Source organism: Cylas formicarius, unplaced genomic scaffold (genome assembly GCF_029955315.1).
Source record: "Cylas formicarius isolate icCylForm1 unplaced genomic scaffold, icCylForm1.1 PGA_scaffold_9__14_contigs__length_23061073, whole genome shotgun sequence".
In the NCBI taxonomy this organism is placed as follows: domain Eukaryota; kingdom Metazoa; phylum Arthropoda; class Insecta; order Coleoptera; family Brentidae; genus Cylas; species Cylas formicarius.
Genome location: NW_026844365.1, coordinates 20256827 through 20281799, shown reverse-complemented (window position 1 = coordinate 20281799; position 24973 = coordinate 20256827). Strand labels below are relative to the sequence as shown.

General features: G+C 38.6%; 1 protein-coding gene across 1 annotated transcript in view; it reads right to left on the bottom strand.

Annotated features, from left to right (window-relative positions):
* Window positions 1-22392, bottom strand: part of LOC132706954 (DNA (cytosine-5)-methyltransferase 1-like) — a 108933-nt gene extending 86541 nt beyond the window's left edge. Inside the window, exons 1-2 of the mRNA XM_060678553.1 lie at window positions 22225-22392; window positions 20407-20476 (exon numbers count right to left, since the gene is read on the bottom strand). Of these exons, the coding sequence (XP_060534536.1) occupies window positions 20407-20476; window positions 22225-22392 (238 nt within the window). The remainder of the gene's footprint in view (window positions 1-20406; window positions 20477-22224) is intronic.
* Between the last annotated feature and the right edge of the window lie 2581 nt (window positions 22393-24973).

Here is a 24973-nt window from a genome sequence, read left to right as displayed (position 1 = left end):
CTTTGCAAATAACAGCAAGCATTTTGGGACAAATCTGTCTTCTAACCCAGAGTGTATTATGAAGAAAAGGAAGAAGAAGAAGAACTATTATTAACCACATATTGTACAATAATAATACAATTGCAGCCTGTCAATATGAGGTAAAATACAAAAACAAAATGTAAAACGTATAAAGGTGTAAAAAAAACGTATTTTATAAATAGCACAGTAGTGAACAATAACAAATGTAAAGGTCAACAACACTAACACGGGGCATAAAAATCGTACAGAAAGTGCAAGACAGTATCATATGATCTTCACACATTTTAGTAAGCCAAGGATTTTAACTTTGTTCAATAAGCAACACTTTAATATTTGTTTTGAACACCTCAAAAGCCATATGTGGGATTCTGGCAGCATATGGTACAAGTTAATGTTTAAAGAATTTTTGTCTGATGTAACAAGTCTGTACTTTGGTAATCTTATATGATTTTTTGCACCTGTTGGATAAGTATGAGACATACCTTCAAATATATTAGTATTTTTGCGAATTTCTAAAAGATTATGGAGAATATAGATATAGAGCAGTGCCATTATTTCATATTTTTTAAAACATGGAGTACAGTGTTCATTGTGCTTAGCCCTACCAAGAATTCTTGTAGCCGTTTTCTACATCCTGAATATTTGAATAGGCTTGACAGAGTTTCCCCATAATATTGTGCCATAAGATATGTGGGAATGAAATAAAGCAAAATACACTGGCATTTTGGTCTAGCCTCTCCCTAATTTTTCTAATGACGAATAAGCTGGAAGATGATCTTTCCAGTTAAGTCTACTTTCAAGTGTAACGCCAAGTAATTTAGCCGACTGCTGTTCGCCGTTGTATTTATCTAGCGAAAAGAATATTTTTTTGAGTTTTGTCCGTATTCAATTTCAAATAATTATTTTTAAACCAATTGTTCACATTGCTCTAAAGTTCCCCGATAATGTTGTGCAGGTCATTCCAATTCGGACCATGTAAGGTAATACTGGCATCATCCACAAATAAAGCACATTTGACAGACCCCAGAAAACGGCATAGATCAGCAACATACACTAAAAAAAAATACAGAGCCGAGTACGGACCCTTGGGGGACCCCACTGGAGACCTTCACCAAAAAGGATTTACATCTGTTATCTCTGACATGCTGTTCCCTGTGTAGTAAATAAGATTAGACTGTTAGCTTAGCGGTTCCGAAATCTATACCTAAACACCTTCCGTTTAAGAAGATCGTGCGAGATACCATCAAAATCCTTGCAAGGTCGTACATTGTCAACCCCATTCGATTTCCAGTATCAAGACCCACCACCACATCCAATCCAAACTGGTCATTCCCAAAGATATCGTGCTGCTCAAAAAATTAACTATTTGTGGTTTTATAACCCTTTCAAATATCTTACCGATATATGGCACTATGGATATGGGGTGATAGTCTCCGAGATTGTTAATGTCACCGCTTTTAAAGATTGGAATAACTTTAGTAATTTTTAAAGTAACTGGAAAAATGGTGATGCGTTTTCCTTAATTTTGAGGTGCTTTCTGGCAGTTTTGAGTGGAATCAGCCCATCCTTTGGATACAGTGTCGTGTGTATCGAACCATCTTTCATCAAGGTAAATTATGGATCTGTTTACTACTTGCCTTTTGTCCGTTTTGTGGCACTTAAATCTCATTGTACAAACCACCCTATGGAGGGTGGCACGGCTTATATTTACATTGGTTTCATCTTTTTCTAGCTTTTTTTCAGACAATATATTTTGCTTCTAATTACTACGTTTATTCAATTCTCCACTATTAATAAAATCCCTAATCGACGATATTGTATCGACGATGTTTTTAAGTAGACAGGTTTCTTTTAGAGATTCTTGTTTAACAAGTCATCTTGTTAATTCGCGTAAAATAACTTTTTCGACAGGCACAGTAAAAATCACCACAAACGGTCAACACTCAAGAAATATATCAGAAAGAGAGAAATATACATGGTATACCCCTGCCTTGTCACTCAAGTAAGAATACATTTTTCGTTAATCGCTTTACCCAATAACAATAGGTAATAACATCTTTAAAGTTTTATTGAGGAGGGCCCGTCGAAAGTCAATACGATGAAGATTGAGCCAGACCATACCATTTATTTGGTATTTATTTGCTAAAAAAAATTGTGAAAAAAACTAAAAAAGACATTAAGGATTTCGAGAAAAAATATCTCAAACGCCATTAACTTTTGCGTAATGCATATTAAGGTTAAATTTATTCCTTACTTCACCCCTTATCAAAGTCTCAAAGGAATGTGTCGAATTACCAATAGCCCGCTTTAGGCATTTGCGAAAATCTTCAGTACTTTTAGTTTTTATCATCCCACAACACCGCATTCGCTCCGCTCTACATAAAAACCCCACACGGCGTGTAAGAATAATCATATTTCATTATATTCAGTGACGTCACCCGGCGATAATTAGCTTAAACGCTCGAAATAATTCCGGTAAAAATCCTCACGTTTCTCACCGTCACGATCGTCGATTCCTTTCAGAACGGTAAACAGCGACTCGTTTCCTGTGTCGCGGCAGCAATTAATCCCGGTTTGTTTTCGAAAGCAAACTAAGTTATTCTAAATATTTCTCCCGCAAACTTTTCCAAAGTGTACTCTCGACTTAATAAAGGCTGAGCGCGCGAAAAAGGAGTGAGGCAGCAGCGACAGGCGTGCGAATGACGTTTTCTGCGTCGCGAGTGATTTTTCGAAATGGCTAACCAAATCTGTCTGCGCGATTTGATGATTTTGCAGTTTCTGTGGATCTGTCAGCTGTTGTACGAGAACATAGTGTCGTTGTTCGGAAGGTGAGGTCGTAGTGTCATAGTAAGGTCATAGTTTGGTGGAAAAAATTGCCCCCGGAAATTTGGGTACGCGTTTTATTAAATAACTCCTTAAAGGTAAATAAACTCCTGGACCAAATCATAAATTTGCCACATATTTGATGGTATTTTTTCTGAACAAATTATCCGATTTGAATTTTTTTTTTGCATTGTTGGTTGGTTCCTTGACAGTGTGATAATTTTTGCTGAGAATGATACCGGGTGCAATAAAAAATGTTATGTTTGTCCGAAAAATTCGTGTCACCCTGTGGAGTATACTAGTAACCGAAATATATAGCAGTTGACATTAGATATCTTTTGCCAATATTTTTTGTTGTTTACTTCATTATCTCTGTAATTCAAAAATATGCACCGTTTTACAATATGTTTTTGTAGACTTTATTATATTAAGCACATTCATTGTTAAATACATTGAAGTAGGCTCTGGAATTTTTCTGACATTTGCAAAGGTCAAACGAAATTCGCCATATTGATAAAAACTGTTCGGAAAGTGCATTTTGTTTGCCCAGTTGCCTGACGATTATTTTATTCTTGAAAAAAGAATTGACCAAAAAATTTATCAGCCGAAGAAGCGGTAACTTTAGTGGACGAGGACCATTCCATGTGTCTTATTGCTAAGGCGATAGGAAGAAATCGTATGTGGTACGGTTGAACGATGTAACGAGACAAGATCTTAATCTCGAAGGCCAGGGGAACAGGTATTTTTAAATTAGTAGAATATAGAGTTCTTTCCTCTATAAAATGATTCTAGCATGATACTTTTAAAGTAAATACATTTTTTTTATTATTATTTAAAGAGACTGGCGTTACAAATGTATCTACCACCGGAACGGTAACAATGAAGGGAACAAACACATTTTATTTATCAGAAATATAGAGTTCGTTCATAAAATATAACAAAAATCAGATTACAAGTCAGATTTTTATTTATGAAAAAATAAAACATATTCTATAAAGAAAAAATTGTTCACATATATATGTGTATAAATATATATATATATATATATATATATATATATATATATATATATATATATATATATATATATATATATATATATATCCTCTGTGGTTGAGCAATCCATGAGGCGCGTCCCCCGGGTGGCGGATGGGGGAGCCCAGGCCCTCACGGGCCTGGGTGGCTGGGAATAAGGAGGCTTGAGGAGGTAAAAATCCAATAGGGCTGACAAATAACCAGTCGTGGACCAGCTCACCCTGCCCAGCTGTCGTGTCGTGGCTAAGGGCCTGCACAGGGTATAACGGTGCCAACGGGCTTGTAGTCGGTTGATAAACCAGGCGTCGGGGCCGGCTCGACGAGTGGGCACGCAACGCGGGGGGTCTGAGCTTCACCACTTGGACCAAGAGGAGTAAATCTCAATAAAAATCCTAAATCCTACGGTGGGGGGTCGGGCCTAGGGGATGCATGGCTGAATAGAAGATCAGTCTCTACCGATCCCAACCCCGAGGCACCGGGCGCACCTCGGGGAAGGAAGCCTTACCTCTGCATGCGGGGCTCTGCAGAGGTGAACCGTTATGTTTCCCTAGCTACTCGTGGGACCTTTATGGAACCAAAAATGAAATGCGAAGTAATGAAGAAGGAGGAGGGGACCCAGGGGGGCTCCAGCAAACAGGGGCGTCCTCAGGAAGGCCCCCTCCAAGGGCGATCCGAACAGGATCCCCAGGTCGCCAGCGGGGTGGAGGGCTCGGTACAAACCGGGAACACCACCTCGATGACACACCGCCCCAGACATAGGAGTGGGGCGGAAAAAAGGAGGGCGAAGAAGAAGAGACTCGCTGTGACGGTTTCGGAACCGCAGACGGGCTCTCTTCCCGCGCCCAGGAATCCTGCCACGCCGTCAGCGGAGGGCTCCATAGGGGGCACACCGGAAACGGCAGGCGGGAAGCGGAAAAGAAAAATGGGAGAGACCACCCAGGTTGGGGCACCTGCCGGGGGTCGGCGGCCGACACGTCGCCCGGCGAAAGCTAGGCCCGGGAAAGGCGGGCCGTCCCGGGGGGGCTCTGAGAGGGGGGCTCGGTCCTATGCACAAGCGGCGGCGGAGGGGCCTGAACTGGTGGTGGGCCTCAGAGGACAGGAAACTGACCTGTCTTCCGAGGACCTGCTCTGGTTCATAGGGTCTCTTAACCGCCGCATAAGCATGTATATCATGCAGGGGGGGCAATACACCTCTCCCCGGATACGCTCGGTTAGGCTGTGGAGGAGCCACATCCTGATCGAGATGATGGATGAAGAAACCAGGGAGTGGGTTCGCAGGGAGCTGATTAACGTCAGTCCCCGGGGGCTCGCAAACCTAGTGGAGGTCGATCCGGAAGGATTGAGACTGAGAAGGGCGGCGATATGGATTCCGGGCCTGGGGGCGGGTGTCTCGAATGAGGCACTAGCCCGCTGCCTGGCAGCTCAGAATGGCCTAGATTGCCGTGCCTGGAGGGTCTGGCAGAGGACGGAGGATGTAAGGGGCACAAGGTTGGTGGTGGGCGTGGACGAGAAATCGGCAAGCGCCATCACGGCTAAGGGCTCACTTCTCTTCTGCCTGGCGACACAGGTAAAAGTGAACCTGGCGGCGCCGAGGCCGCAGGGGGATGAGGTGGCCGCGGGGGGCTCACGCGAGGAGGGCTCGTCCATGGAGGTTGGCGGGCCTGTCGGAGAGGCGGCGCCCACGGCTTCTGTGGAGGAGACCTCCGGAGGGCCCTCCGAGGAAGCGAGAACCGAGGAGGTATCTCAGATGGAAGTTGACCGGGGAATCTCATCAGGGTCCACCAGTCAGGAAGCGGAAGCGTGACCCGCAGGTGGTATTCCCGCAATAACATCTTCACGGGGATATTACAGATTAACCTGCAACACAGCAGGGCTGCAACGGCCCACTTATGAAGGAAAATTTCGGAGGGCGGTACATCTATTGTACTGATCCAAGAGCCCTGGATTGTAAAATCAAGGGTTAGGGGCTTATCTCTGGGAGGATCGATGCTGCATAGTGTCGACTCCTTAGAGGGCGGTCCCAGGGCCTGTATTCTAACCATGGGGCTGGAGGCCTTTTTCCTAAGGGATAAGGCGTCCAGGGACCTGGTTCCAATTCTGGTCAGATCCCCCACTCGGGACGGCGTGAGGGAGGTAGTGGTCGCCTCTGTGTACTTTCCAGGCGACCGCAGCTGTCCTCCGCAGGAGATCAGTGACTTGGTCTCCTACTGCGAGGAGGCGAATCTTCCTCTTTTGATTGGCTGTGACAGCAATGCTCACCACGTTTTGTGGGGCGGCGCGGCAACGAATAGAAGGGGGGGAGACCTCGTGGAGTTCATGGCCTCTGCAGGGCTGCAGGTGGCCAACAGAGGGGTAGAACCCACGTTTTTCACGACGGGTCGGAGCTCGGTCATAGATTTAACACTTTGTACCAGGGCTCTGCTCCCGGAAATAACTGGGTGGTGTGTCTGTGGGGAAGACTCTATGTCGGACCATAGATACATCACCTTTGGGTTGGAGATGGGTGTTCGGGAACCCGTTAGATTTAGGAACCCCCGGGCAACAAACTGGGAACTCTATAGAGAGGAACTTGCTTGGCGCCTAGGGGGCTTACCAAGGAAACACCGCACAATGGAGGAGATTGACGAGGCCGCCGACCGAGTCAGCTCCGCTATGATGTGGGCGTTCGAGAATAGTTGCCCTGAGACAGAGGATCATAGGGCGGGAAGGACTCCTTGGTGGAGCTCTTCCCTGGAGCGTCTCAGGAGGAAAGTGCGGAGGCTGTTCAATGCAGCGAGGAGCAGCAGCCAAGGTGCGGACTGGGATCTCTATAGGGAGGTCCGCAGACAGTACAAAAAAGAACTACGGGCATCACAGAGGAGGGCCTGGAGGGGCTACTGCGACGGAGTAATGAATACCCCGGACGCGGCTAGGCTCCTTAGGGTACTCAGAAGTGACCCTGCGGGAAGACTGGGGGTGGTCCGCAGGACCGGCGGTGGCTACACAGCGGGACCAGCGGACACACTACAACAGTTGCTGAACACGCACTTCCCAGAGTCCGCTGATCCGGACACAGGGGGGAATATTGAAGCCGGGGGTCGTCTTGGAGGCGACTACGCCACGGCAAGGAGGGTGGTTACCCATAGTAGGCTGAGGTGGGCTATTGACAGCTTTGGCCCCTTCAAGTCGGCGGGCGGGGATGGAGTATTTCCGGCTCTGCTGCAAAGGGACGGAGGTCTCCTGACCAGCCCGCTGATGGACCTGTTCAGGGCCTCCATTGCGAGGGGGTACGTGCCCGAGCTGTGGAGACACAGCAGGGTAGTGTTCATTTTCAAGGTAGGGAAGAGTGACTACACAGACCCGAAGTCGTACCGGCCTGTTTGCCTCACCAGCTTCATTATGAAGACTCTGGAGAGGCTGGTGGACCGGTATCTGAGGGACTGGGTGGAGCTGGATGCCCCTTTAGAGCCAGCTCAGCATGCGTACCGAAGTGGCGGGTCTGTGGGCTCAGCTCTTCACCATCTGACTTCCAGGTTGGAGGAGGGTATGGGCTCGGGACGGCTGTCGGTGTGCGTGTTCGCTGACATCGAAGGGGCTTTCAATAACACGGCCCTGTACTCGATCTGCAGGGCGGTGGAGAGTACTGGAGTGGGGACGGCCATTGTAAGGTGGATCCGCTCCATGCTAACCGACAGGAGGGTCGAGGCAAGACTGGGTGGGGAGCAGGTCTCCATCGGTTCATCACGGGGTTGTCCACAGGGCGGGGTCTTGTCCCCGTTCCTGTGGTGCCTGGTGGTGAACGAGATATTGCATATTATGAGGGAAGGACACGGGGTCTATGCTCAGGCATATGCAGACGACCTTGTGATAATGACGCAGGGGACGGACGTGAGGAGGATGCAGGGGCTCCTGAACGGGGCATTGGCAAGATTCTCACAATGGTGCCTGGACAGCAAGTTGGCTGTCAATCCTAGCAAGGTGGAGATGGTCATCTTAACTAGGAAAAGGAAGATGGAGTGCAACCTCAACTTTTCGATGGATGGGGTGCCTCTTTCTGCAAGCGGAAGTGTCAAGTACTTGGGCGTATGGTTGGACTCTAAGTTGACCTTCCAGGAACATATAAGATCAAGGACCAGGTCGGCCTTTGGAGCTCTGTGGGCGTGCCGGGGAGCGGTAGGGGGCACTTGGGGCCTGGGGCCGAAGATCATGCAGTGGATCTACGGTACCATGGTGGTGCCTATGCTCACGCATGGGGCAGTGGCATGGTGGCCGGGGACCAAAAGAGCGGGAGCAAGGCTAGTTCTTGACAGACTGCAGAGATTGGCTTGCCTCTGCATAACGGGCGCCATGAGAATGGCGCCCACGAGGGCCCTGGAGGCTCTGGTGGGGCTGCCCTCTCTGGCGGATCGGGTGCAGATGGAGGCGGCCAGGACAGCTGTGAGGCTGGCGAGCTGCGGGCTCTGGAGGGAGGGAACCTTCAATCGGGGTCCGTACGACATTTTAGAGGGCTGTCGCGGGGATCGCGGAGTCATGGGCATGCCGAGTGACGTCATGATCCCCGAGATGACCTTCTTTGATAAATTGACCTTTCTCTTTCCATCAAGGGAAGATTGGAGAGAGGGCAGAATCGGCTCCTGGGATGGACTTGTCTGGTACACTGACGTGTCCAGAATGGGAGATCTGGCCGGAGCTGGAGCGTACTGCGAGACAACGGGATCAAGCTTGTCGGTCCCTCTGGGTCAGTACTGCACTGTGTTTCAGGCGGAAATTTTCGCTTTATTGATGGCGGCCAGAGAGGTGCTTCGGCTCAACTACGGAAACAGGAGAGTCTTCTTCTGCTCGGATAGTAGGGCTGCACTCATGGCGCTGAAGTCAGCGCGTACGCGCTCCTTGTTGATAAAGGAGTGCAAAGGGGTACTGAGGAGGGTGGCTGAGGAGAGAAAGGTCACGTTGGTCTGGGTCCCGGGTCACACCGGTGTCCGGGGCAATGAGGCAGCGGACGCCTTAGCCAGGGAGGGCTCCTCGCATAGGCATATAGGGCCAGAGCCCCGCTTAGGGATCGCCCCGTGTGTGAGGCGGGGAGCTCTCGAAGCCTGGGCGAGAGACCGGGCCGCGGGGGGCGGGAGAGTTGCTCCGGGAATGAGGCAGGCGAGGCTTATGATGGATGGGCCCGCCCTTCCTCGGACCAGGGAGCTGCTTAGACTGACCAGGAGGGAGTGTAGAACACTAACAGGGGCCTACACAGGACATTGCAGGCTTAGGAGGCATCTCTGCTTGCCAGGCATTGGAGACGACGCGGAGTGTAGGTGGTGCATGGAAGGGGAGGAGACCCCGTATCATCTGCTCACCGAGTGCCCTGCCTTGACATGGGCAAGATTGGGAGTCTTCGGAACGGCCCTGATCGATCCGGACTCAGTGCACGGTATTGGGCTAAAGGAGTTGCTGACCTTCTACAGGAGGGGCGGCATTTTGGACGCCCTCTGGAGCGGCCTGGGGGCACAACGGGCCCATCTGGTGGCCTAAGTGCTTGGACGCCCGCGAGGGCGCCCCCCTTTAATACCAACACCAATACCAATACCAATATATTTGTATATATATATATATATATATATATATATATATATATATATATATATATATATATATATATATATATATATATATATATATGTATATATATATATATATATATATATATATATATATATATATATATATATATATATATATATATATATATATATATATATATATATATATATATATATATATATATATATATATATATATATATATATATATATATATATATATATATATATATATATATATATATATATATATATATATAATTTTTGCGTGGCCTAAAACGGGCGTCGTAAATTTTCGTGTGTATAATTGAAAATACCAAGATATAGTGACATCTATTAAAATAGCAACTAGGCTATAGGATTGAATTTAGTGTTGTCTACACAATGCAGAAAACTGTTTGCCAGAATGCTCAACCCGAAGCCATATATTTAAAGTTATTTAAACAAGGCATGGGCCTCCTAATGGTGTTACACATCTCAAAATATAAACGTGAAGTTCACAGAGATCGCCACCAGGTGGTGCTTCAAAATATACGCGTGTATATTTGGATCGCCCGATGTATATAGATGTCCTCGCTTCTGCGAAGCCAGGAAAAACGGCTACATTGCTATTGACATTGAGTTGGCTCATCAAACTTGATGTTATGATTTCAATGAAGTCAAAAAATATTCGTCGTCATTAGATAAAATCAAAAAATATAATCAATTTTTATTTTTTAGTGGCAATGAAAAAAAAAAATTAATAAATCATTTTGCATATTAAAGGTCTCATCTTCATTAACTTTTGATATACTAATTTTGGCCAAAGAAGAAATTGTTTACTCACTGACATTCAGATCGGATTGCAGCAATTAACGTAAAATTAATGAAAATCAAATTCGTTGAATACAGGTTTATTTATCTTGGGGTGAAAGACAATTTTTGTTTCAATTGTTGATCACTTTGTATCTAAAAGTATTATAAACCAAAGTTTTTATCTTTACCCGGTCAGTAATTGTTATATTATTCCTATATTTAGCAACATACTCTTCGCACTCGTGTTTCTTGGGAGTTATTTTTTCTTCTAAATGACTTTTAAAATAGTTCAATACTAACCTTTATTTTGAGATGATTTTTCCGGTACGTGTAAGACGTCTTTTGCACAATTAGTTTTTTCGGTTTCGTGATTAGTTTGTTGTATGTCTTCTGAGGACATAATAAATGTTGGTGAGTTATATATTTATCCAGATGATTGGGGTTTCTGATTTATTTGTGTAATTGATGATTCAGTATGTTTTTTAGTTGGTGCGTCATCGTCACTAGATTCTAAAATAGACGCTTCTTCTTCAACTTCAATTTCACTTAAGCATTTTCCTTTAAACACTTTTCCTTTCCCTTTTTCTAGCAAAAGGAGAACTTTTGCCACTTTAGCAATCTGAAAAATGTCTTGAGGCAACCTTAAATTTAAAAAAATATATATTGAGCTGATGTGGCTTTTACTTGATGACTATCTATTAAACACGATTAAATTAGAACAAAAAATGTTGAGTTACAGTTATTTATTACTTTAAGACAGCTGTAACGACGACACCGTGCCTTTATCAAATACAAAATATGACGATATTCTGACAACTATATATACAATCAATTAGTAATAGATTCTTAATTACCGGTGTGTATGGCTGGATTTAAATGAATTGCATATTTTCGTTAATCCGTTTCTTAAATGTTCTCCCTGTTTATCCGATATAAATTTGGGACATGATCCACATTTCAACTTGTAGACTCCGGACATTAGAGTTTTCCGTGATTTCGAACGAACCCTCTTTGATACATAAGATTATAACTAAAAAACAGTTTCAAATAACTCGGAACTCTATCTATCTCTTATTAAATGCCGAACCTTAAACAATAAAATAAAATTAAAAAAAATCATATATCGGACAAATAGGTAGAACATTTAAGAAACGCATTAACGAACATAAAAGAGCGTATAAAAAAGTTCCGATTCTAACTATCTAAATTTAAACAAAAAGCAAAAAACTAAATTTGATGGAAGCTATGGAGATTAATAAAATGCGATATTCGAATTTATTACTTAATGACCAAATGGATTTAAATGCGTGTCCGTTGTTAAATTTAAATTTATTACCCTACACCGGTAATTAAGAATCTATTACTATCTGATTGTATATATAGGTGTCAGAATGTTGTTATATTTGTATTTAATACACACGACACGGTGTTGTCGAAACAGCTGTCATAAAGCAATACATTGTCTGAAAATTTTTTGTTCTAATATAATTGTGACAAAAAAAATGCAGACACAGAATTAGACATAGAATAGAAAGAAGTTGGTTTAAAGTAAATAATTATGTTTGCATTTTATTATATTTTAGTTAAAAAAGCTATTTTTAAAATTGAGTCGCTATAAAACCTCAATTACTTTGAGAACAAAAAAAAGTATGGACATATCAATAATACTCACAGAGAGATGAATGAAACAATCAACCTATGTTCAATATGATCACGATTTTAACAACCACTAAAAAGTTTTATTAAATAACTCACCTATAAAACTGAGCATGAGTTTTTCCAGTGTGCCCCATAAAGGTTGCTACTTGCTCTATTTCATGCGGCTGCATTGTCATTAAATGCAAAGTCGTAGCAATATGTTTTCTAAATCGCGTGGAGGTGAGAAGTTGAGGATGTTTAGCTCCACATTTTATAGCTAAGCGTCTAATGGCATTTGCTCCAGAAATCCATTTTTAGAACCAGGAACTGCGAAAACATATGGGTTTGATTTTGGAATGAAATCGGGCATATCTCTAATTTTTAAAAGGCAGGATATATATATTTGTGTTCGTTTTGAGGAAAGGATAGGAACAGGTCTTGATCCTTTACCTGTTACCACTCTTTTAAATTGTTTGGATATAATTTTTTCCACGGTTGTTAAGGATTCGGTAAATGCTTCCTGATCTAAGTGGTTATCATCCTTCATATACGTTTCTACTTTTAGGAATTGAACATCACCTACTCTTTTTCTATTAAATATGATGGTTTGAGCTAGTACACATTGAATTAGTATTTTATAATTGGTTTTTATGTCAACATTATTCGTTAATTTGTCATACAAATCTACACTTAGAGCATCGATATATGTTTGAAAAGCAAGAATGTCACTAGATAAAGGTAATTGCTTAGGGTTCTCCCATTTCTTTAATATTTTTTAACGCAAGACTGGCCAGTTCATTACACCAATGGACTTCGACTAGCTTCTTAAGATCTTTAATTTCATTCTTTTTTTCGCTATTTTTTAACCAGTTAATATTCGGAAGTATTCTTTTTTCTAATACTATTTTGTAAGCAACATCGCACATGATTTTTATGTTCGTACCCATTTGTAATGCCAATGATGGGGCTCTAAACTCTTTCTTTACTACGTCATAGCCACTGATTTCCTTAATCACAAAGGGTTTGGAACATTTCAGGTTTAAGAACGTCAAAAAAGGAGCGAATCCCTTCTTCCAGAGTTTTAATAACCATAAGCATCCTAGCCATTTCTCGCATTCTGTTCGACACAATGTTAGCAATTTGTTGTCGCTCGTGTTTAGCTAAAAGTGTTTTCCCGAATAAACAGATGAGGGGATCACTTATAGCAGTAGCACTTATTTCGTCGGCTCTCATGATGTCAAAGACTTCGGATTTAATGCGAAGCTTTCGTAAGAAATCATGCTTTTTGAATGAAATTTATGCTTGAAATGTTTGGGATTTACTAAGGCAATTCTTTTCAGGGTTAATGATATCAGCAGGTTTATTCTTACATTTCTTGATATGTTTATGTAATAACTTTTTAGAATAATGCCCCAAACAATAAGAACACAGAAAATACTGGGTATCGGGTAATTTCGAATTTCTTATTGGATTTAAAATATTTTTTCGATCTTGAGATGAAAGTATCCTTGCTTTCTTAAAGCATTAATCATACCTAACCGCTCCTTAATACATGGTGTAAGATTTTTAATCACCATCACGTCTTTGTGGTCTCCGTGATATCTTAAAAGGTATCTCGTGAAATGCGTTATCACGTCATTGAAGCAAATTGGACAAATTGTAGGTCTTTCTCGGGCGGAAGATTTATCATCCTGCTAAAATCAAAAACAAATATAGTGTGGTTTGGTGAGTTTGCTGAGAGCAGCCGAGATTTTCTAGGAGAGTTTGAACAGTGAGATTTATACGTATATAACTCCATTTAAAATTCAATAAATAAGAAAAAAGTGTTTTGCACGAATTCTTGCTTTTGCGATTGTCCCGTATGCACGTTGCTAATTATGCATTTCAGATATTCGACAAAAATAAAGTGGCTGGATTAAAATGTTATGCCACCTTATTTTAAGTTATTTTTATACTGAAAGTATAGCTTAAAAGTACCCCAAATTATAAAACTTGTTGCCAAGAATACCACGATTTGACTTAAAAAATGTCCGGTGGATGTAAAAAGTCATAATTGTTCGGTATTTTTTGTGATATCTGTAAAATAATTTCATTAATGAATATCCCAGAAATGAAGAAAAAGTAAATAAAATACCTCTTTAGTTATTGGCTGATTGTTTTGTTGGTCTATTGGTATTAATACATCTGGTGATTTTACGGAGTTATTTACTTTTCCTTTATAACACTTGGTCGCACGAACGATTTCTGTTAACAGATATAAATGATTCTGTAGACCCGCTAGCACTAGATGATGGTCGATATCCTGAACCAGAATCTTCAAAATCACTGCATTGCATATCGTCATCACTTATGTCCCGTTTCTTTAGCACGGGAGGTGATTTTTTGGAGTCATTATTATATGCAGTATTAGAATAGGAATTCCAAGTTTATCTCGCTCAACTCCAAATCAGTTGGTGGCATGATCGACGCCACAGACTTTCTAAAAGATATATTTGTATTAATAATAAATTCTGAACCTACTCCAATTGCTCTTGAGAGTAAATCGAATGTCTTGTGTAATAAGTACCTAGATGTGTTGTCATTCACTGAAGAACTACTGCTGAGGCTAAACTGATCTGGTGTAGGTATGTCTGACATAGTGGGAACAGGTGATACTACATCTGCGGTATCCCAAGAATAATGTTCTAATTGCTAATTTGAAATAAAAAATTGCTGTTTGTCCCAAATTTATTGAAATACAAATAAATTTCTGTATTTTACACACAATATAAAAATTACTTAACGGATGGAAAGAAGTATATATATATATATATATATATATATATATATATATATATATATATATATATATATATATATATATATATATATATATATATATATATTGATAAACGTACTCTACAACTTCCAAAATACATTCTCAATTAACGGTGTGACTTCATCTACAACGTGGAGACAACGTTTCCTATGTAAAACTTTGCCAGTATGACCTTGAGGGCCTTAGCAACGTTCCAGCAAAATTTTCTAATGAAGTCCCAAGGTCGACCATTTATCCGTACATTATCAATTTTAGTTCAGGCGTAGATCGTTGGCGCTCGCATCGCAATTCGCAATGTAATCTTGGTATGTCTGTCGCATGTATGGACTTCCCTTTGACTCTCCGCGGTAAACCATACGTTAGGACTTCACAGTATGTTTAGTTGTATTACTTTATGGTTTCCTACGAGGTAGTAAAATGGCAACGTAGCATTTTTTGCGTATTTCAAGGCCGTTATTTTAGGCGCACAATATACTGAAAAGGATTCATTTCCACCGTATTTGCGGCGTATTTGCGGGTAACGAACGAAATTTTGTGACTTCCCTTAAATATGAATGGAGTACTAAATTAATGCCTTCTCTGGTTTTGGATAAGAACAAGAAAATGTTCAAAAAGATATGATGAAGATATGATAAACACAATTTGAATATTGGCAGTTTAATTATTTTTCTGTCTTTAATAATAATAAAGGACTTTTATTATACAAAATAAACAAATATAATTTTGAAAAATTTTCTTCCGCTTGTTCGCCTTGACAAGTTTATTTATACACAAAAGCTGCTTAGGTACATTAACTTCAATAAAATAAATGAATTAAAAGGAAAACACAAAATAAAATGTAAGAAGCCTGAAATATCGTAGATTGGTCGTATAAAAATCGTGTGGTGCAGGGGGTGGTGAGGGTGAATTTTCTAAAAATTGTCAAGAAATTATTATTTTTTTGTTATCTACACCATACTGCTCTTAAATTGACAAAACCGCTTTTCAATATTTTTATTAGAAATACTTTATTTTTTCATTTTAAAAACACCGCATAATGCTTTTATATGGAAGTATCTTATGAATAAAAGCTTGCTCTGAGATCTCATTTTTATGTTATCGTCTACCTCGCTGTAACTTGAAAACTATTTGGTTTATCAAAAAAGTGTTTCCTATAAACGATATGCATTGAAGGTTAACGAATCCGTTATTTTTTTAAAAACCCCAATCTGATGGATAGTTTTTGTTTTTAATTAGCAAAATGTGAAACCATGTTGTGAATATCACGGAAGCCAGAGAAGCAGCGAGGAAGGGTCAGATTTGCGAGGACGGTCAGGCAATAGACTTTGCGGTTCCGACGTGCGCTTGTACAACCACTTTCGCAGCGAGAATGATTTTATTTATTTTTTATGTCTACGTTTTAAGTGTCAAAATAGTTTTCTTTGAGGGAGTGAAGTAGTTTTTAATGTGACTAAAACATATTTATTTTTGTGTGGGAATGATAAATAATAACGCATTAGTTATAATTTTCATCTAAATGGATATTAAAATCAGTACATGTTCTAATTGCGAACTTGATTCAACAATCAAATTAAAGCATTTAACGGAAAAAGCTGCTAACACTAAAGGAAAAGTTTTTAACTTCCAATTATGTGTACCTTGTCTATAAGGCGGAAAGCTCATAACGTCAAAACAAATATCCAAACAAAAATTAATTGAATGTGCAAAAATCCGCATGAACATCTGTTAAGACAACGATCCTGATGCTCTACATATTTTTTTGAATTTTAATGACATAAGGGAACAAGTTTACAATGACATAAAAACTGTTACAAAACCTATACGAGTTTTAAATTGCGTATTTTGCCAGAAACGTTTAAAAAATCAAAAGCTCTGACAAGTCATGACTAATATGGAAAAACAAAATTAAAACTCGAAGAAATACGAAATTAAATGCTTCATGCTATTTGACAGAATCACGTAAAACAATAAATAAGCTCGCACATTGGGATTTTTGGTTAAAAAAGTTAAAGGCATCTTTGTGGATCGAAATAGTGAATTCTCCAAGAAGAAATCTATACCTAGAAGAACCTAGAAATTTTTTGAAACGGTTTTCTAAGAAGCAGTAGTGCATCATACTAAGACGGAAACGTCCAACTATTAATCCTTTGCTTCGTCAGCAATGACGAAGATTTGCCAAAATATTAAAACGGAAATAAATGGCATAATTTAAATTTAAAAATTTGAAAATTAAGGATTACAAAACGCATATTCCAAATAATTTATATTTTTTAACAAGTCTTCTTGGCTCCAGCGAAACATGTAATGCCAGGAAAGAAACGGAAATACTTAATATTTGTCAAGATGATGAGTTTAAATGAAAAAGGAATATACCCCTAAACTTATTGGTTTGGGACTCTTAAATTATTAGGAGACCAAGTCAAAAAAACTGGTTGAAACCAGCCACGCTTGTCACACAGTATCTTACACACAAATTTCAATAAATGAAACTATACCTGGAAACTTTAAACTTTTGCCACATAATGTAAAATAAAATAAAAAATTTCACATGTACTTATAACTGAAGCAATATTACAAGAGTATACATCAGTTCTAAACACGTGTCAATATAAAAAAAGGTATAGAGACATTCAATTTTCTGTGAAATAAGATTTTTTAATTTAGACATTTAGATAAGCGAGACAAAAATGATCCCTGACCAACACGAAGGGTTTTTTTTTAGATTAGCTATTTATTGCTACTTAATTTTAGTTGTTATTATGGATGTAATTTTAATTTTTATTCTAGCTTCTATGTACACTTATGTACTATTGGTTTAATATACAATGTTGCAATGTCAAAAATAACAAAAGAGTATCATCCCTATCAAAAAATTCGACTATGAGGGCAAATATGTATCACATTCTCGTAATTTTTGTAAGGTATTTAATAATATACAGAGGGTTCAAATGAATTTTTAGGGGTGGAACTATTATAAAATAATTTTTTAAAAATGTCTCTGGATTGTTAGGCCTTTAAAATTTCTTAAACAGCAAATACCCCTTAGCCTACGAATTAATTACAAGAGCCAAAAATATATATAAAAACAATTTCAGTTTGAAATGTTTGTTTGCGTTTTGTTTACGTTGACGCAATCAAATGAATATCAATATTTTTGATCGCATTATTTAAAAGGAAGTTTGAATTAAGATTCTAAAATTTGTAAAATGTCTTTATAAAATTTTTATCTTGACATCAATTTATAGAAGTTTATGCCTCTTTAAAAAAAAAGTATTTTGAAGATACTCAAACTTTTTATTTAGCTTACTAGTGGCTGCTATTTAATATAAGTAAGTTCTTTTTCGTTATGAAAAAATTAAATATATCCGAAACAATACCATATGTTATAAAAGATTTGTTACTTTTTGGCTACAACACATTCAGTGCACTTCAGTGCAGTAATAATTATTACTGTTATGTAGTTTTTTCATGAAGCAAAAGTTTACATCTTTTTAAAATATATGCAGATCATCAAAAAGTGAGCCCCTTGCAAGTGACGATACGGCTACAAGAAAATTACGTTTAAACGCACCCGAAGCCATTCATGACATGCAACGGATTTAATTTTTTTTGAACATGTTTCATATATTCAGCGAAATTTATATATACCAGAAGCTCTTTGGTCCTCGTGACTTGCCGAATATATAAGGCACTATAAGGCACACCTTGTCACTTAATTATTTTTCTGTCTTTAATAATAATGAAGGACTTTTATTATAGAAAATAAACAAATATAATTATCCAAATTTTCTTCCGCTTGTTCGCCTTGACAAGTTTATTTATACACAAAAGGTGCTTAGGCACATTAACGTCAAGGAAATAAATGAATTAATAGGAAAACATAAAATAAAGAGTAAGAAGCCTGAAATATCGTAGAATTCGCGAGATCAATTAAATAGGTAAATGCTGATAAAGGTTATTTTCAGGCATTGTTTATTTGTATTGGTTCATTTTCAGTTCTCAATTTATACTAGGGTTTAATTAAATATATTACTGCTCTTTTATTAAAGAATGAAATAATTTTGTTTAAAGGTAAATTAATGTTTTCATTGTAGTATTTTAGCCGGAAATTTATGAACTATGTTTACAATTATATAAGAGGAGGATCTTTTGAATAATTCAGAATAGTGTTATAATATAGCCCGAAAACGACAGTTTGACGTATATACATCTATGTTAAAATGCAGTCTTTGCTGCAAATACTTTGGAATATGGTTTTTATAATTATGAAAAATAAGGTCGCAGAGTGCAAATATCGTGTAAGATGTTCGGATACCTTATGTTAGTCTTAGGCATTAGTTCTGTAATCGCTCAACTCTGTTAAAGTTAGTTTGCTTTAAACACTCACAGCAATTTACTTGTCACAGGACGACTGAAAGCCCACAAGACTTTTTTCTACATGTGACTGAATTTGATGCTTTATGAAGTTTTTCAAGATTGTGGGCAGAGTTTGCAAAATGTTTAGTGGAGTTGATTAAAAGAGTCTGAGTTGTTTGCTTTATTTAATAAACCCTGGAACTTAACATAAAAGAGCAAGCCATTGAAGCAGTAGTGCATCACACTAAAACGGAAACGTCCAACTATTTATCCTTTGGTCCGCCAGGAATGACGAAGATTTGCCAAAATATTAAAATGGAAATAATTGGCATACAGAATGCAGAATTTAAAAATTAAGGATTACAAAAAGCAAATAATTTATATTTTTTAACTAGTCTTTTTGTCTCCAGCGAAACATGTAATGCCAGCAAAGAAACGGAAATACTTAATATTTGTCAAACGATCAACTTTGCGAGTTCAAATGGAAAAAAATATTTATATATATAAAAAACTTGTTGAAACCATGCACGTTTGTGTTCACTCAATATCTTACACGGATAAGCGTCGCACAAGAAGAAATTCAAATTTATTTAGAAAGCGATTACGTAACTGTCTCTAGACAATTGACGATGAGTTGGAAAATTTCACATGTACTGATAACCGAAGCAATATTACAAGAGGATACCTCAGTTCTAAACACCTGTCGATGTAAAAAAAGGCAGAGACATTCAATTTTCTGTTAAATAAGATTTTTTAATTTAGGCAAAACATTTCAGGCGTAACGAACCATTATGTTCCTGTAAAAGAAAATTTATGAAATGTATTGGTTCCTGTAAATGTGTGAACTCAATATGTAGCAATAAGCGAGACAAAAATGATCCCTGACTAACACTAAATATCTCTAATTTATCGGACCCTGAAACAAACTCAGACTGAATGAAGAGTAAAAAACGTAATGGCAATTTTCTTTATAAATAAAAAACCTATTATTTTTGCCGAAGATATACGCTAATATTGGATTGGAATGGGAAGAAGGATTTTTTTTTAAGAATAACTTTTTACTTCTACTTAATTTTAGGTGTTATCATAGATGTAATTTTAGTTTTTTTTCTAGCTTCTATGTACACTTATGTATTATTAGTTGAATATGAAGTGTTGCCAATAAAATATAATACAAATAATTACTAATGTCAAATATAATAAAACGGTACCATCCCTATGTAACAAGTAATTAATCAAAAAATTCAACTATGAGAAAAATACGTGTATCATATTCGCTACAAAAGAAGGTCTACAAGCAAAAACGATCCTAAGCGCTCTCCGGAACCGCTAAGTTGTTTATTGCCTGACCGTCCTCGCAAATCTGACCCTTTCTAGCTGCTTCGCTGGTGGCCTTGATATTGACGACATAGCTTACATTCTGATAATTAAAAAAAAAACGGTCCATCCGATTGGGGTTTTTGAAAAAGTAACAGATTCCAAATAGTTTTCATGTTACACCGAGGTAAACGATAAAATAAAAATGAGTTTTCAGGGCAAGCGTTTATTCGTGTGTGTAACTAATACCTCGACCAATAAAAAAGAGAGTTTTTAATTATACTCATCCTCGTTATTTAGTTTTAGATAATAAAAATTTAAATAAACCAAAATAATACTCAAAAAATATTAACAAAGTTTGTGACTATTTGATTTCTAAAATTCATTGCAAACTCAGTCAGAATTATTACTGTTTTGTCGTATTCTCATAAAATCTTAGCAAAAGTTGACATCTTTTTAAAAAATATGTAGCTCCTCCAAAACTAAATCCGCGGCACGTCACAAAACGACCGCCAGCAAATTAAATTTAAACGCACCCGGAGCCATTCGTGACGTGCAGACGTGCAACGGATTCAGTTTTTGTTTGAACCACGTTTGCAATATCGAGCGAATTCTATATACAGCTGAACCTCTTTACTCATTGTGACTTCCTTAATATACAGTCTAACAGCAAAACATACCTTGTCACTTCTTGTATATATGAGAAACTTGGCATCATCGCGGAGTCGTATATGGCAGAAGTGAGAAAGAGTGTCTGATGTCCAATTATTTTGAAAAGAAAAATAATTACCCCTCTTATGCGAAACCATAAATTTAAGCCCCCCTCATCATATGTGGATGTTAGGCCGCCCGCTTCACGTAGCGGAAGTCCCAACTTAACAAGTATCAATATATATATATATATATATATATATATATATATATATATATATATATATATATATATATATATATATATATATATATATATATATATATATATATATATATGATGACACTATATTCCGGGATATCATCCGTTCGCTGTGTTTTCGGAGCGCGAGCATTGAAGATGCCAAGTGAGATTTTGGCGAAACGTCTGCAGGATTCCAGTCGGATGCAAGATTTGCAGGATTCCAGTCGGATGCAGGATTCCAGTCGGAGTTCAACGAGCGAACGGATGATATCCCGGAATATAGTGTCATCACATTTTTCCATCCGTGAATCAATACGTGAGAATATATATATATATATATATATATATATATATATATATATATATATATATATATATATATATATATATATATATATATATATATATATATATATATATATATATATATATATATATATATGATGACACTATATTCCGGGATATCATCCGTTCGCTCGTTGAACTCCGACTGGAATCCTGCATCCGACTGGAACGAGTGTTCGAAGTGTTTTCGGAGCGCGAGCATTGAAGATGCCAAGTGAGATTTTGGCGAAACGTCTGCAGGATTCCAGTCGGATGCAAGATTTGCAGGATTCCAGTCGGATGCAGGATTCCAGTCGGAGTTCAACGAGCGAACGGATGATATCCCGGAATATAGTGTCATCACATTTTTCCATCCGTGAATCAATACGTGAGAATATATATATATATATATATATATATATATATATATATATATATATATATATATATATATATATATATATATATATATATATATATATATATATATATATATATATATATATATATATATATATATATATATATATATATATATATATATATATATAGTAGATGAATAAAGGGACATCCAGGCCCACATAACCTCACTTTTTGGCTTCCCGACCACGGGCCCCGCGCCCATGGGTCACTCGGCCATGGCTCTTCTTCTTTTGGCACATTGGCGACTCGCCCATAGGCCACTCGCCCATAGGCCACTCGCCCATAGGCCACTCGCGCATAGGCCGCTCGGCCATGGGTCTTTTTTTGTGTTCTGGCCGTTCGACCGTAGGTCGCTCGCCCATGGGCCGCTCGGTCATGGATCTTCTTCTTTTGTGTTTTGGCCGTTCGACCATTGGCCGCTCGCCCATTGGTTCAAGGTCAGTCGCCCATTGGCCACTCGCCCTAACCTAACCAAACCGTCGTCCGTGGTACCAACCTAACCAAACTGTCGTCCGTGGTTCCAACCTAACCAAACCGTTGTCCGTGGTGCCAACCGTGGTCCGCGGTGCCAACCAAACTGTTGTCAGTGGTGCCAACCGTGGTCCGTGGTGCCAACCGTGGTCCGTCGTGCCAACCAAACCGTTGTCTTTGTTCGCCCGCGTGCCGTTCGGGGGCCCGCGCGGGGGGCGTAGCCCCCGCTGGTAGAGTCCCCGGCCCCCCGCCACCCCGCCATCTCGGAGGGGCTCAACATCAATCCCATAGTTTTTTTTAATTTTTAAAATATTGTCGATGTTGATGTAAAAAAAAAATCTTTAGTGTTTTTTTTTTATTTAGACACACAAACACTCCTCCAAACAACAACAACAAGAACAAAACCTGTTGAATCGGAAGTGAAAAAAAAGTTACATACACATTTTTTTTTACATTAGAATAAAAAAAAAGACCAACATAAGCCTAATTTTTTTACAAATATTTTTTATTATTAGGTCGCAATGAATCGTCATTAAATTATTATATATTCTGGTGTGATCGTCGTTTTTTCTGAAGGGATTCTAAAAAGACTATCATAAGCCTAATTTTTTACAAATATTATTATTATTATTAGGTCGCAATGAATATGTTAAAACAAATCAATTATCGCCATTAAATTATTATATATTCTGGTGTGATCATCGTTTTCTTCGGGTTCTAATTCAAAGTGTATTTCGGAATAGCAACTTTCACACCAACTCCTCTGACTCTGGTATACCATATATATTAATGCACAGGCTTCGACTGTAGGTATGTGCCGATAATCGCAAAAATCAAATTTGTCAAATTTGATTTTTGATTTTTTTTCAAAAGTTATAAAAGCGTATTTGCAAGATTCATAAACCATCAACAGAAATGTTCGGGTCATCACTATATAGTGTTTTTCCCATAAATAATAGCTATAATGCTCAAAAGGATAGTCTGTATACCTTGGCCATACTAAAACGGCATTTCGATGTGCCAACGATACTTTCTTTTGACGGGTTATCAAACTCAAATCTGGTGGAGGTGGTCGTTCACATTTGACAGCGAGTGCATTAATATATTTCCACCTATATTCGGGATATTTTTCCATTATCTGTAGCGTTAGCGTCCTCGGTAAGGTCGTTTCAAGCAGAAAATGTGCAACAGAATGAACGTTTTCACTAATTGACTTTATACATAGATCTTTCAACGACAACAATTCGGCCATTGTCTACAACAGAGAAAAAAAAATTACAGTGCCTTGTAATGTCCCCACGGAAGAGTATCAAACGTGTTTGCTATAAGATACCTTTTGTCGTCATACGGACTTAGCGCCACTTTAATTTGTTCGATACTAAACACCTCGTGCGTATAAGAACGAATGGTTCGTTGAGTAGCATGTTTTTCTTTTAAATTTTTCAAGCAATCAACAAAATCTTCAAAAGTTATTTTATTTTTAACAATCTGGTAGTTTACACCCTTTGATTTTTTTACAGTTTTTCTGTTTAAGATTTTATAAGTGTACATTTTCAATCTTAGTCCGACATAGTGTGAAATTATTGAACCGTTGGCCTCGTCCTTCATTAGACCCAGTACTTTCTTATTGACGCGAGGCATATTGTATGGATTATCAGTGGGATAGTCGGACGTGTCGAATTTGCTTAAATTGGACTTAATAACCTCTTCGTATACATCATCACAATGGATGTTGTAAATGAAACTGTCCGTGTCCATATACTGAATTTTACATTTCTCCGGACCTAACTTGGGTAGCATGTAATCGTAATGAAACGAATACATGATAATTTTAGATAGATCCAGAATTGACATTCCAATGTAAAGGGGTTTGTTAAAAATAAGTTCCGATTTTTTCAGTTCCACCAACATTAGATTATCATCTAGTACAGTTCTATTGTAAAATCGGGGACTAGCAATTAAATTTTTAGCACCGTAACGACCCTCCCACTTTCTAACAAATTTTACGACCCGATGCTTACGTATGTTTTCCATCGTTTTTTCCGAACACCGCGTTGTTAAATAATTTAAAAAGATTTTTACCAAAAGTGGTAGTGGCTTGCGTCCGTAAGTGATTATTTAGATCGATATATTCTTTTAGCCAAGAAGATTGCCTAAATTTTAATACTCTGTGTATTTTAGTAAGAACGAGTCCGTATTTTAAAGCTTGCTTTAAATTTCGATAGTGTATAACGTAATTGGTTTTATTAAAAAGGGTTGTCATCAATTTTGGAAATTTTGAATTGGGAGGCACGCGATGCTCGGCACAAAATGGGAAATCTTTATGTAGATCGTGTAAACTCTGAGGGTATTGCAAATCTACTTCCAAAATATAGCCTACCCCGCTCGTGTCTGGAACATTATTAATGCTAAGGTAGGCAATTTCTTCCCGAGTCAACCATGTGAATCCGCCGTAGGGAAGAGGCTCCGACATAGCCTTGCCGTAAA